This window comes from Acomys russatus, chromosome 13, assembly GCF_903995435.1.
Source record: "Acomys russatus chromosome 13, mAcoRus1.1, whole genome shotgun sequence".
NCBI lineage: Eukaryota > Metazoa > Chordata > Mammalia > Rodentia > Muridae > Acomys > Acomys russatus.
The window spans coordinates 57311526-57326272 of NC_067149.1; the positions used below are offsets into that span (position 1 = coordinate 57311526).

General features: G+C 45.3%; 1 protein-coding gene across 1 annotated transcript; it reads right to left on the reverse strand.

Moving 5' to 3' along the window:
* Positions 1–3191: 3191 nt before the first annotated feature.
* Mansc1 (MANSC domain containing 1) lies at positions 3192–14747 on the reverse strand. The gene is made up of 3 exons (XM_051155466.1): positions 14513–14747; positions 10378–10518; positions 3192–4192 (listed from the first exon to the last, which is right to left on the reverse strand). Exons 1-3 carry the CDS (start codon positions 14730–14732, stop codon positions 3300–3302), a joined length of 1254 nt encoding a protein of 417 aa, XP_051011423.1. The 5' UTR covers positions 14733–14747; the 3' UTR covers positions 3192–3299.

Below are 14747 nucleotides of genomic sequence, written 5' to 3' on the forward strand. Positions count from 1 at the left end.
AAGAAAGAAAGAAAGAAAAGAAAAGAAAAAGAAGGAAAGAAAGAAAGCCTTCCCATCCTTGGAAAGGCTGCAGCTAGGTGAATCAGGGAAGCAAGAGGAAGCTTCCATAAACACACAGGGAAAGCCTTTCTCTTTACTCTCCAAATCCGTTAACAAGGAGGGGAGCCATTTTCAAATCCCAAGGTACTTGGTTACTAATCTGATTCTGCTCTACAAGTGGATATTCAAAAAAAAAAAAAAAGCTTGTTAAATCATCTCAAGGCTTTATTTATTCAACCTACTTAAAGCTTATGTAAACTCCTTGGAGATTTGTGTCAAGCTGTTAAGTTGGAAAATACATGAAAAATAGGACTTTCAATAGGCCAGCTTGTCTCTTCAATGAGTTTTGCCTGGACCACAGTGGTGAGGGGTGGTTATTAGGAGAATGGAGGAAGGAGGGGAAAAGACAGGAGGAGGGGAGAAACCGGAGTCATTTTCACAGCTACCCTTGTTAACCAGCTACCGCCCTCTAGTGTTCGCTGTATAGTTTGCATGTGAAGTCCAATGAGAGTGAGAGAGAGCGAGAGAGCTGGGGGGGGGGGGGGGGGGGGGTGAGAGGGGGAGGAGGGGGGAGAGGGGAGAGAGAGAGAGAGAGAGAGGAGAGAGAGAGATGAGAGAGAGAGAGAGAGAGAGAGAGAGAGAGAGAGAGAGAGAGAGAGAGAGAGAGAGAGAGAGAGAGAGAGAAAGCGCCAGACTGTCTGTGAATGCATGCATGCGTATGTAAGTGCCTGCAGTGACCAGAAGGAGATGGGTGTGTTCAGTCACCTGGAACTGGAGTTACAGAAGGTTGTGAGCAGCTATATGGGTGCCGGCAACTGAACCCCAAGCCTGTGTATGAGCAGCAAGTGCCCTGAACTTTGGAGTTATCATCTCTCCAGCCTCCCGAAGGCCATTAATATGGGCTGAGGCAGCTAGCTCAGCGAGGAAAGGGCTGCTGTACAAAGTTGGAGGACCTGAGCTCAGATCCAGCAGCTGCTTAAAAAGCAGGGTGCGATGGTGCATTCCATAATCCTAGCACTGGGGAAGTGAGGCAGGAAGATTCCTGGAGCTCACTGGCCAGGTAGTCTTGCCAAATGGTAAGTGCTATATTCAGTGAGACTTTGAATAAAAAAAAAAAAATAAGGTGGGGAGTGGGGAAGTGGTGGTGTACAATTCCATCCCTGAGAGGCAGAGGTGGGCAGATCTCTGTGAGTTCGAGGCCAGCCTGATTTACAGAGTGAGTTCCAGGACAGCCAAGGCTGCACAGAGAAACTCTGTCGCAAAATCAATCAATCAATCAATCAATAAAAAAGAAAGAAAAAAAATTTAGAAAAACAAACATCATCATCAAAAATAGATAAAAGAATTAATTTAAAACATAAGGTGGGATGGCAGAGGACCAGCTTGCGGTAGAGTCCTCCATGATTGCTGCTTCAGCTTCTGCTGTAGATGTTGCCCTGACTCCCTCACTGATGAATTATAACCCAGATATGTAAACCAACTGAAGCTTTGCCTTTGTTGCTTTGGCCATGGTGTTTTCCCACAGGAACAGAGGTCAAACTAGACTACCACCCAATTTTGACCTTTGGCCCCCTACATACATGTACATGTGCATGCACAAATGTGTACAAGCCTACGTATACCTGGATGAATCTACCATTCTTGTTCTGGCAATAAGCACATTGAAATTCAGATATGAGGTGTCCAGTGGACCCAGGGAGCCTTCTATACTTACCCTCAATTGCTTGGCAAACTTTCTGCCTTATAAACTTCCCCCAAATTTCAGAACTTAACCAATAAAAGAATACAACATAATAACCAAAATGCTATATATTACTTCTAATATTATCCCCAGTAAAACTGTGATTGACTTGTGTTCAAGTTTAGATAGTCATAAGTAATATCAATAATTTTAAAACTTGGTACAATTTTAGAAAATGTTAACACTTTAAAAGTTAGACCAAATCCCAAATGGGTTTGTCTGGTTATGTGTCAGAGCTAATTTACTAGCTGGGCCTGGGGCACATACTTATAATCCCAGAATTTAGGAGGTGGAGGCAGGAGGATCAGGGCATCAGGATCATCCTGGGCCCCGTGGAGAGTTTGAGGCCAGTCTAGGCTCCAGGAGACACTGTCCTAAACAAATAAATAACAGAAAACCTAACTTACCATTGTCTCCACGGTGGATTAATATTCTGCTAAAATTCTCCCAAAGGAACTTCTTTGGTCATTGACGGGAAAGAGAGGTTGTCATTTTTTAACAGGGAACACATACTTTTATCATTTCATCATTTGGCTGATGGGAAGAAACTGGAAGCTGTCCAGCTGGCCTTGCCACTCAGGACAACGCTGAGTAACAAGAGATTTATTCAAATAGTTAATTGGAGGGAAATACATCTGGAATGAGTTTTATTGGAATTCATATAAAAAAGAAAAAGAAAAAAGAATCCTTTAAGCTAGTATCAAACAGTTGCCATTATCAGGGATGAGAAATAGTAATGAGTCCCTACTCAGACTCCTAAACTTATGGGTTGCTGTTGTTTGTTTGCTTGCTCTTTAAAACCAGATATACATTTCTAGTTATATTCAGGTATACTTAATGTTTTAGTTAGGAATTATTTTCAGCTACTATTTTACAGATAGGTCACTCAATGCCTTAACTTAGTTTCTTGTATCCTTTCTCTTCTTCTTAAAACAAAAACAAAAACAAGAAAACAACAACAACAACAAAACAAATGAAAAGAAAGTGGTTGGGCTGGGGTGTGGCTGAGAGGTAGCCTGCTTGCTTGGCATGCAGGAAGCCTTGGCCTCTAGTGCTGCAAAAAAAATTTTTTTTTCAATTAAAAATCCAGACATGGGCCAGGAGTGGTGGCACATGCGTTTAATCCCAACATTTGGAAAGCAAGGCAGGGAGAATCTCTGTGAGTTTGAGGCCAGCCTGTTCTACAAAGTGAGTCCAGGATATCCAGGACCATTACCTGCCTCAAACAAACAAACAAACAAACAAACAAATCCAGACCTGATAGTGAAAATCTGCAATCCCTGAACTCAGGAGGCAGAGGAAAGACAGGAAGATTAGGAGTTCAAGACCAGCCTGGGCTACCTGAGCTTGTTTCAGAAGGAAGAGGAGGAGGAGGAAGAGGAGGAAGAGGAGGAGGAAGAGGAAAAGGAAGAAACATAATGGGAACATTTTTCAAGATATAGTTCCTGCTGAGTGGGCTGGGCAGAAGGTGCATTTGGCAACGAGTTTTTACACAAACTAAGAGCTGCCTAATTTATCTTTAGATATCGACATAGATCCCATTGATCAAGTAATCAAGTCTTGAATAGCGTTTCCTGCGGAGGGATTCCACCAGCATCCTACCCAGGAGGACGAGGCCTATTACTAGGAACAGAACACCAAAGAGGAGGGTCCCAATGAGAAGCCATTTCTCAAATGAGAGGCCATGCTGGTGTTTTGGAACCCTGCTCAGTGATGCGCTGCCTACACTGACCCTCCCATTCTCCCAGGAAGCAGTCTTGTTGGTGGCAGAAGACCCTGAGGTTGGCAAAGGAAGGACAGCAGAACTCTCCCCACGCTCTGTGTCTGAAGTGAGCTTGGAGCCTCCTCGAAAGGCCACGGTGTCTAAGGCTCCTTGTGTGTCTGTGCGTGCCCGGAAGGCGGTAGTCAAAGCTGCCTGGTGTGTAGCCACGTCTGTAAAACTTGCAGACACGGGGGCTGCTGGGGGCTTTGAGGTCACAATGGTTATAGGCGGAGCTGTATAGGTGGCCACCTTCTGCTGCAAGGTCACAGGTGTCAGTGACACTCTGGGCAACAGAAGTGCAGGCTTCAGAGTCGCAGAGACATTGTGGAGGGAAGCCACAGCTATGGTGGTGGATGACGCAGTCCCATTTTCAGGGAGTTCTGAGGAAAGCTGTGGACCAGGGGAATGGCTTTTTTCTTTATAAACAGGAAGCTGTGTGGTTGCTTCATCCATCTTGACGAGTTTCTGAGAGTGAACTGAGGCTGTGGGCATCTGAGAAGACACACCTCTCCAAAACAGGTCAGTGGGTTTTGGGTAACCTGTTGCCGGAGGGACCCTGGGAGTGACTGCTGATGACGTATGGCCACGTACCAGGGACTCTTCTTGTGTTAACTTTTGGAGCAGTGAACTAGCTCTGGTCGATGGAAAATCTGAAAATTTAAGGAAACGAAAAGGAGAGTTAAAATGTCCATGGTAAGGTACATATAAAACAAAAGTGTTTCCTATGCCCTCAAACTATTGGTGCTTGATGCATGTGCTGGCTTAAGTATTATTTGTTGTTGTTGTTTTATCGGTTTACAGAAACCAGAGTCATCTGGGAAGAGGGCACCTCAACTGAACAAATGCCTCCGTCAAATTGGCCTGTAGACAAGTCCATCAAGGCATTTTCTAGGTTAATGATTGATGTGGGCAGACCCACCCCAGGTACCACCCCAGGGCAGGTGGTCCTGGGTTGAATGAAAACACAGGCTGTGCCAGCCTTGGAAGGCAAACCAGTAAGCAGCTTTCCTCCAAGACAACTGCATCAGCTCCTGCCTCCAGGTTCCTGCTTTGGCTTCCCTCAATGATGGATCACGATCAGGGTATATATAAGCCAAATTAACCCCTTCCTCCCCAAATTGCTCTTTACCAGTGTTTTATCATAGAAATAGAAAGCAAACTAAGATATACTGACTGACAACTAATCTCTCTCTCTCTCTCTCTCTCTCTCTCTCTCTCTCTCTCTCTCTCTCTCTGTGTGTGTGTGTGTACGCACATGCATGTGCACTCACATGCCCATACACACATGCAAGCACAAGTGCATGTGTGTGCACACTTGTGTATACATGCTGGAAAATGAACACAGGGCCATCCTGTACACACTAAGTGTGCACTGTACCACTGAGCTACACCCCAGCCTCAGATACTTGATATCTCACCAAAAGCATGTATAAAATAAAAAGTACAAGTGGCTAAAGATCCCAACAGTGTCTCTCTACCTCATGGTATGGCTTACTTGTAGCCTGTTGGAACGGTAGAGAAGAGTAAGTGGGGTGGGGGTGCCTCCAGCTGACTGGGGAATAGGTGGGTGCAGCAAGGAGGCTGAGAGAAGCACCACATGGAAGGCAAGAAGAGGTTTAGGGAGCTGAGGACAGCTGAGGGCTGAGGCAGGGCAGGGAGCTTAAGTAGGACAGTGACTGTCAGGGAAAATGCTGGTGTGAGCCAGGCATTCCTGTAGATGTGCCAACTGCCAGTGTGACAGGTTACCATGGAGACAGATGTTCCAGTCTGAGCACGGGACAGGTGAGAAAGCATGAGTGAAGCCTTGGGGAAATGAGAAGTCGGGGGAAGCAGGATCCTAGTGACAGGCTGTTAACAGCGACAAGGGTTTGACAGATAGGGGGAGGGGTGGCCTTGGAGGCTCTGGACTCCTTGAAGAACACCAAGCCGAAGAAACAGGGCAAGGCAGGTAACATTTTCCAAATAAAGTCGAGGGTGGGTGGTTCTAGAGTGTTATCAGAAGAGGGAGGCTCTCTGTGAGACTTGATTTGAACTTTCAAAGCTTGGAATTAATAGAGCAACTGCCCTCGGTTATGAGCAAGATGTCTGCAATTATAATGCCCACACTGGATAGGAAGAGTAGGGCCATTCAGACCAGCTGCTAGGGTCAGGATTTAGCTGAATATTCGGGGTTTTGCTCTGAGCCACACACAGCTGCTTATCACAGTTCAAACTGGAAAAGCTTGTTAAGGCAATCAAGTGCAGTGAAAGATAACTTGATTGCTCAATATTAACTCTGCTACTTTTGAAAGTATTAGAACGGCAGGCCGGGGCTGGGAGTGTAGCTCGGTTGGAAATGCACTTGCCCACAGGCATAAAGCCCTGGGCTCCACCCCCAGCATCACACAAACCGGGCACTGTGGAACACACACATGCAAATCCCAGCACCCTGGAGGTGGAGGTAGGAGGATCAGATGTTAAGGGCTATCCTCTGCTACATAGAGGGGTCAAGGCTACGGTGGGGGGGGGGCCGGCGGGCAGTACATGATACCCACCTGGGGGTCTATAAAAAAAAGAAAAGAAAAACAGGACAGAAAACAAAACAGTAAGAAATGCAGGAAGCACAGAGGCGCAGCCTCCTCTCTCTCTTTCTTCCTGTTGGTTTCTGACGAAGACCTCTCATGTCTCCTGACAGATTCAGAGGCAACTGCAGAGGTGTGAGCTCACTGGCTGCTCACCAATCCCCACATCTTCCCATGGCTCGCTCTTATTTATTTTACAGTTTAAATATTTATTTGTTAGGGTGGGGGAGGACCCAGCATGTGTGTGAGGAGGTCAGAGGACGATGTGTAGAAGAAGCCTGCTCTCTCCTTCCACTACGTGGCTCCTGGGGACCAAACTCAGGTCATCAAGTCCATCAGCAAGCTCTTTCGCCCACTGGGACGTCTTGCTGGCCCTATTTCAGTTTTTGGAGATAGTCTCACATGGCTCAGGCTACTCTTGAATCTCATATGTAGTTAATGCTCACCTTGAACTCCCGATCCTCCTGCCTCCACCCTTCTCGCATTACAGGCAGGAAGGTATCATCCCATCAGACTACTACTAAAGAGCCTTTAAACCAGTCACCTAGGGGCTGGAGAGATGGCTCAGAGGTTAAGAACACTGCCTGTTCTTCCAAAGGTCCTGAGTTCAATTCCCAGTAACCACATGGTGGTTTACAACCATCTATAATGAGATCTGGTGCCCTCTACTGGTGTGCAAGTATACATGTAGGTAAAACACTTAATAAATAAATAAATCTTTAAAACAAAACAAACAAACAAACCAGTCACCTAATTAATCTGGGACAGGGTTTAACCTCAATGGCCAGATCCAGCTGGCCACCTACCTTTGTGTGGCTTGCAAGCTGTGAATGAAGTTTACATTTTTAAATGGCTGAAAAATAACCAAAGGGATGTTTGACCTGGGAAGGTCGAATACTATTTGAATGTATACGGTCTTCTATCAAGTTCTACTTGACTGTCCAGCATGATAACTTATTTACATATACCATATGGTCCATGATGAACAGATTTAACTGGTTGCATATGGCCAGAGTGCTTCACACCCAGGCCTCCAAAACCTAGCTACTATTTATTTGACGCTAGACAGAAAAGCTGGCCGACACATGCTCTAAGCTACTGTGCTCTGACACAGAAGTGGGAGCTGGGTGTGTGCTGATGCCTGTAATCCCAGCACTTGGGAAGTAGAAGGGTTAAGAGTTTACAGTCATCTTCAGGTAGTGAGTTCAAGGCCAGCCTGACTTACATGAGACCCTGTATCAAAACCTTTTATCCCCCCTCCCCACAATCTGGAGACTTGAGCTTCCTCTTTCCTCTGACAGCACAGACAGATCCTTCTCTCTCTCTCTCCTTTCTTAATTAGTTTTATTATATCTTTTATATATAATGAAATGTCTTATTATATATAAATATATATTACTACAGGTGATGTCATGGCATATTATCTGTATCATAAGGTATTCAATAAAAATGACGACTCAGAGGCTGGGAGTGTAGCCTATAGTATGCATAAGGCCCCAGGGCAGATACCCACAATCATACACAAAACAAATACACCTCAGCATGTTTCATTTTAAAGTTTAAAAAAAAAATGTCAGTTAGATGGCTCAACAGGGCTGCCAAGCCTGGCCTGAGAAGCCTGAGTTCAGACCCCTGGACCTACATGGCAGACACGGTCGGGGACAACCAGCTCCCACAAGTTGTCCTCACCTCTGCACTATCACTCTGGTGAGTACAGCTCCTCTAAATAAATAATAAATAAATATGTGATGTAATAAAAAAAATTAAATAATATTCTAAGGTAAAGAGAGGGCAAGGGAAAGAGAGAGAAAAAAAAGCAAGACTAACTGACATGCAGTCTGTATGGTATTATAAGTTAGATGTGTCCACTGACAAGAATGACCAAAACAACTGCTGGCCTTCTTAAACACGTGGGCTCAGCTATTAGGACAATCAAACGCTGGGCCCACTTGATAAGGTACATGTGTTGGCAAAGAGCCTGGACCCACACAGAATCCTCCACACCTGCTCCTCTCACCTCGTCCACTGCAGCTCACACTGGGCGGGGCTTCCTCTGTGGACAGAAGCCACAGAGGGAGCTGGGAAACAGCCCTGGGCCGTAGCCTCTCCTTTAGAGTTTCATTTTTCAAGGGATTTCACTGAGTTAAAACAACAACAACAAAATAAATAAATAAACAATCCAATTTATTGGATTTCTGAATTCTCCCATTCTTACAGTGCTTGGTAGAAAAAATATATTTCAAAACTATTAAAAACAGATGAATGCTAAGCTGCAATGCTTTTATAGGCTGAGCAGAGTCTACTGCCATCTTTTAAAGTGTCAGTCTGTAAATATTAGTCAGCTACAGGAAATAAAAGTTCCTTCAGAAACAAACTGCCAAACAGATATTTACATTTCAGTAACAGGATAATTTATGATCAATGGAATAACTCAACCCATAAATGCAAGTAGATTTATAAATAGAATTAAGAACATAACTTGTATACATCCTGTAGGAATAAACAGTCCTCTGCCATGTGTCCAGGATCTGGTGTCACTGCCAGGGAATGTCCTTCAACCTGTGCTCATGATGCCCCCTGGTGGCTGCCACCAGAACAGGTCAACTCCCGTTCCTCCACCCTCTTACTCCTCCTTACAATGTTCTTACGTAGGCCCACTCTGCTTTCCTCTTGTCTCCACTGGTCAGCATCTTTATCTTGTATTTCTTCTTTTAGACAGTATAAAAGCAACAACTCCACAGAAGTGTTACGGAAATTAGAAAAATTAATCTCCAGTTATTAATTTATTATAGCAGATCATTCAAATGACCTGTGCTTTTTGCACCCGTTTAAGGAAATGTCTGGCACATTTCTTCTGAAGAAGAAACAGTCAACACCCAGGTGCCTCAAGTAGTTCATCCCACAAAGCACCTTGACAGGCGAGAGAGAACCCTTCATTCAATTCTACCCTCTGACTCTAAACTGCTCTCCTCGAAATCTCCCAGGTCACAAATGTGGCCCCACCCATCTAGATGTCCATTCATCTGGACTCAGCCTCCTTGTGTCTATTTGCCTGGCCACCAACCAGTCCTATCAATATTACCTCCTTCCATCCCCTGTATCGTCTGCCTGGACCACGTTCTTCCTACATCTCACTTCCCACAAACCAGGTTTGCCATTTTCCCTTTCCTGTGGCCTCGGGTGGGTCCAAAAAGAGCCACCTGTGAGCTTTGAGAAGTCTCCTTAAAGGCACCGTGGAAGCACACACAGCTGTATTCCCAGCACTCTGGAGACACAGGTAGGCAGACCTCTGTGAGTTCAAGACCAGGCTAGATTACATAGCAAGTTTCAGGTCAGCCAACACTGTAGTGGGAGGAGAGCCTGTCTTGCAAAAAAACCAAAAGCGAAACAAATCATTTGGGCAAGAGAGTTGGCTTGGAAGGTGGAGGCACTTATGCATAAGCCTGGCAACCTGAGACCTCCATGCCTGCCATGGCATGTGCACACATAATAGTGTGTACATAATAGTGCACACAATAATATTGATTTTTTAAAAATGCACCATGGTACATGCCTACCTAAAAACTTCCCTTGCACACCTGCAATAAAACCTACTTCTCCTGGATGACAAATGCATCTGTGATCTGGGCTCCCTTCCTCCACATCACATCCTATGCACAACTTGCTACGCCTCTGAGGTTCAGAATGAACATTTGGTCTTCAAGCATTCCAGCTCCATTCTGCCTAAGGATCATGGTCCTGGAAGAGCTCCCTCATCTTCTCCCATCTGGCCCCTGGCTTTTCAGATCTCAGTCTAGGGGTCCCCTTGGCGATTATTCTATTGGATCCTCTCAACTCTGGACATCACCTGTGACTCCGCTACATTCTTCTGGAATGGTTGTCATCTCTGTCCCCCCAAAGCCAGCTTCAGAGATAGGAACTGTGCTTTTCATGTCCAGCACCTCATCCCTGGGGTATAAAAGTGTGCTAAGGCATAGGAAATGCTAATAGTCAACAGTTCTCTTGTGGGCTAGCCTGGGCTACAAAGGAGACCGTCTTCTTTTAAAAGAAAAGCTTTCATAACAGACCTGTGTACTTCCAATAATATGAAGGTAAAAACAAAATAAAAATACTGCCAGATGCGATTATAGGAAAATATATTTTGGTTTAATGAATTTCCAATCACAAAATATTTATGAATCCTTTGGCACTTAGGCTTTTATAGGAAGTCTTTCACAGAGGCCAGTGCTTTAAATAATCCAGTCACAAAGGGAAGAGAACAATGCCTTCATTACCTCTGATGAGTCTGTAGCTCACAAGGCCCTTTGCTGGCTTCAGTGGACAGGCATCCTCACTGGGACAGAAAAACAGGTAGCAGTTGGGCTGCCCGGCTGTCTTCCGGGTATCGAAGATCATCAAATTACACGGTTTGTCCCCTGCAACGAAAGGCTTGTAAGTACGACTTCCTAAGAGAACTTTGCTCAGTGGGGCACGCTGGAGTGGCTTTACTCAGAGTTCCTTGGTCACTTTCCTTCTTTGCTGACTCAGATCGGTTCCCTTAGGTTAGCAATATAAAGCAATCTCAAAAGACATGGCTTGGGTTTCTAAACCTGAGTTAAGGTAATCTTGGAAAAACCTTTTTTTCAATTTAAAATTTCATTATCAATTTTATGCATATGGGTATTTGGCCGGCATGTGTATCTGTGTACTGTGTGCATATAGTGCTTGTGGAAGCCGGAAGAGGGCATCAGATCTTCTAGAACTGGAGTGACAGGTGGTTGTGAGCATGATGTGGGGGCTGGGTCCTTTGGAAGAGCAGCCAGTGCTCTTAGCCTCTGAGCCATCTCTTATTTCCCCAAACCAATTGTTAGCAGAACATTTAGTTCTCCAGGGATAACTCTTCTATTTGTTAAAATATCCTTTAGGGGCCAGGGGTTTGGATCCTAGCATCTACATGACACTCCCAATTATCTGTAAGTCCAATTCTAGGGGATCTGATGTCCTCTTCTGGCTTCCTCAGGTACCATGCACACACACGATAAACAAACAGATATGCAGGCAAACCACCCACACACATAAAATAAAAATAAATCTGAAAAATAACAACAAAATACAAAAATACAGGCCGATAACCTCAGCACTCAGGAGGTAGAGGCTGGAGAAACGAGTTCAAAGCCATGCTCAGATACATAGTGAGTTTGAGGCCAGCCTGGGCTATAAGAGATCCTATATGAAAACACCAAACTCTATGGCTGAGAAAGAGAGGTAGCTCTATTTCTTTCCTCCATTACTCAACCCAAGACAACCCTAGTTTCCTCTTCTGACAGTGTGATGCTGCAGGAACACTGGTGAAGGTTAATATCACTGTCAATTTGATAGGTCTGAGACGCACACAGGAGTCAGTGAAGCACACCCCTGCGTGTGTCTTTTCAGAAAGGATTAACTCCATAAGGAAGACCAGTATTGACTATGGGTGACATTGCCCTTAGAGTGGGAACCTGGATACGGAAAGAACGGAAAGGTGGGAAAAGGAGACCCCTAGCTGGGCAGGTGGGACGGGTCAGTAATCTCAGTGCTTAGGAAGCCAAGGCAGGAAGGTCAGGAGTTCAGGGTCATCCATGGCTACATGAGCTTGAGGCTAACTTGAGCTATATATTACCCAGCACCAAACAAAAACTGGGCATAGATAGCTGCACAGCCTGTGATCTCAGCACTCAAGGGGCCGAGGCAGGAGGATCATCACAAGCTCAAGTACAGTCTAGTCTATACAGCAAAAATGCTGTCTCGGAAACAAACCAACAATTTATGGGAAATAGAAGGATTATCTGTGAGGAGCGAATGCTGGACGTGTGGGTGTTTGTTGGCAACATCAGGAACCAGACATTTGTCCTCAATTCCAGGGCCTGGGGGGTTTTCTACTTTACAGTGAAAGCACTCATGCAGCTTTGCTGCCCATGGATCTTAGCTTACAGATTTTAAACCTTCCCCTTATTTATTCAGCAGTTAAAACTATGGTTTTAAAGTACTCTGATAATCTGACAACAGTCCTAGACTGTAGGAAAGTGTACATCAAAGAAAGGACACAAACTTCCACCCGTGACTGGGGGTCTTATGGACCTACCACTTCATCTAAGATCCCACCATGTTATTTCACCTCTTCCATTACTATGACAAAACACCTGCTGCAAACAACCCAAGGGAGGAAAGATCTGTAGGAGCCCGTGGTGCCAGAGGCATCCCTCCAGGCTGATACCCAGCATGGTATGGAATTCACGATTCTCCAGAAGGCCAGGATTTCAGGTATGCATCACCATGCCCACCTCTATGGCACATAAATGTTTATCTCAACATTTGTAAGACCAGCACTTTATCCCCTGAGCTATCGGGGCTTCTCCATCAGCGCTTACAGAAAAAAACCAAGTGGGAATTTACGTTAAACCACTGTGCTGTCTAAACCACAGCATCACAAAGCATATGGTTTGGTTTAAGGTCACCAAACGGCTACTTCCTATGGACATCTAGTGTAGGGTCTCTTCCCATACCAGTTCTCCAAAGCCCTGGCAAGATGGGGCATCCTTCAATTCACTTCACCCCACTTCTGAATCTAACCAGCTTCAGTTAGCTCCAGCCCCCATAGGCTTAAAGATTCTGCCCTGCAAGCTTGCCATCCTCCCAGAAGCCAGCGGCAGGTGGCAGGTCTCAAGTTACCTGAACTCTAACTGAACTACAAATTCAGAGGTTGCCACAACCCTGCCTCTCCCATTTGATACTTTGCTAGTACAATTCATAGAACTCAAGGAATAATTATATTTACAATTACATTGTAAGATGACAGACTTTTTTTTTTTTTTTTTTTTTTTTTGCATATGTGCTGACTATCAAATCCCGGGCTTTCCCTCTATAAAATATAAAGGATAAAAATGAACAGTTGGATGAAAGGGAACATAAGGAAAGGTCTGGAAGGATCAAGAGTGCAGAAGCTGCAGTCCTCATGGAATTGTGGCATGCTACCTTCCTACCACACAAACACATACACTCATTTACCTGGAAGCTCCCCAAACGTCATCTTGTAAGAGACCTATATATGACAGCTCTGTTGCATAGGCATAATCAATTACAGTCATCGGCCTCTTGGTTCAATGGACCCCTCCCTGAAGACCAGGGCACAGGGCTGAAGGTTCCAAGCTCTTTCTGATGACCAGCGACATCTAGAAGAGTCTGTGGGCCTGTTAGGTAGTCTCAAGTAGCATAAGTGAGTTACAGTTGAACTGGACTTACGATCATGAGTCTTGCTCCTGTCACTCACACATTCCAAGGGTTTAGGAGCTCTGTGCCCCAAAACACAAGACAGCCTGCATGTAACTCCAGCTGCTCAGAAGGCTGAGACGGGAGAATCATAGGCGCATGACTTGGCTGGATTACAGAATGGGTTTAAAGGCAGCCTGACAATTTTGTAAGACCCTGTCTCAATTAAAAAATAAAAAGGGAGAGGATGGAGAGATGTCTCAGGGGGTTAGAGCACTTGCTGCTTTTTACAGAGGACCCAGGTTTGAGTCCCAGCACCCGAATGGCAACTTCACCGGCAACAGTTTCAGGGGATCTGGCGCCCTCTTCTGGTCTCTCCTGGCACTGCATGCACATGGTGCATATACACATCCAGGCAAATACTCATACACATAAAATAAAAATAAGTCTTTCCTTTTTAAGTAAAAAGAGAGGAAGGGAAAAGACTGAGTGGGAGAGCACTTACTTAGCATGCATGTACATGAGGCCATGGGCTCCATCTACAGTTACAGCACCACTAAGAAATAAGGACCCGAGACAAAGACCACAGGTACATTCCTTATGCCCCGGCATCACAGAAAGAGAAGTTCAAGAGCAGTCACCTGCCTCAGTGTCTCACCCAGGGCTGTTTCCTGCTCCTTGATGGTGAGGCCTTCCTATCCCATGTACTAACTTTAGCAGTTAGCGTAGGTGTGGCATATTCAACAAAGTTAACACTGGATCATGTAGAGAATTCAGACAGGGTCAGGAGCAAAACTGAACCATCCATCTCTGCTTAAAGGATTCTCTTTCCAGCTTGCAGACTTGAAGCCTGAACTGTTTAAATGTGTTGGTTTAAACCCACGAAGCTAGGCTTTCTTCTGTGTCTCATGAATGTATAGGATGCAATAACTTCCCTTCCTGACCGGAAAGATGGCTCATGTGAGCCTGGCCACCTGAGTTTCCTCCCTGAACCCATGTAAGCAATGTGTGGACACACGTATCAGCAACTTTAATACAGCCCCGGGGAGGGATGGTGGAATGCACTTTGTAGACACCAGTGTCACTTGTCTTTCTGCTCCACTGAGAATCACTGGTGCAAGCTATCCAGCCACACCTAACTACCATGTCACAGAACACACAGGCCACCACAGGCATGTTACCTACCTGCTATGTTCTGTGTAGAGCAGCAGGCACCGATGCACTCTTCCTGAGTGGCTGTATGTGTGGGCTCATTGCCTCTGATGCCTTTGGAAAGAGAAGTCTGGATGTCAATAACAACGCCCTCTAGACTCTCCGTGAGGCAGTTCTGACCAGCAGATAACCTTGGTATCAGGAGGCAAATCAACACCAAAGTGTAAGCCCAGCTCCCTCTCCTGAAGAACATTCTGAACTCCTGCTC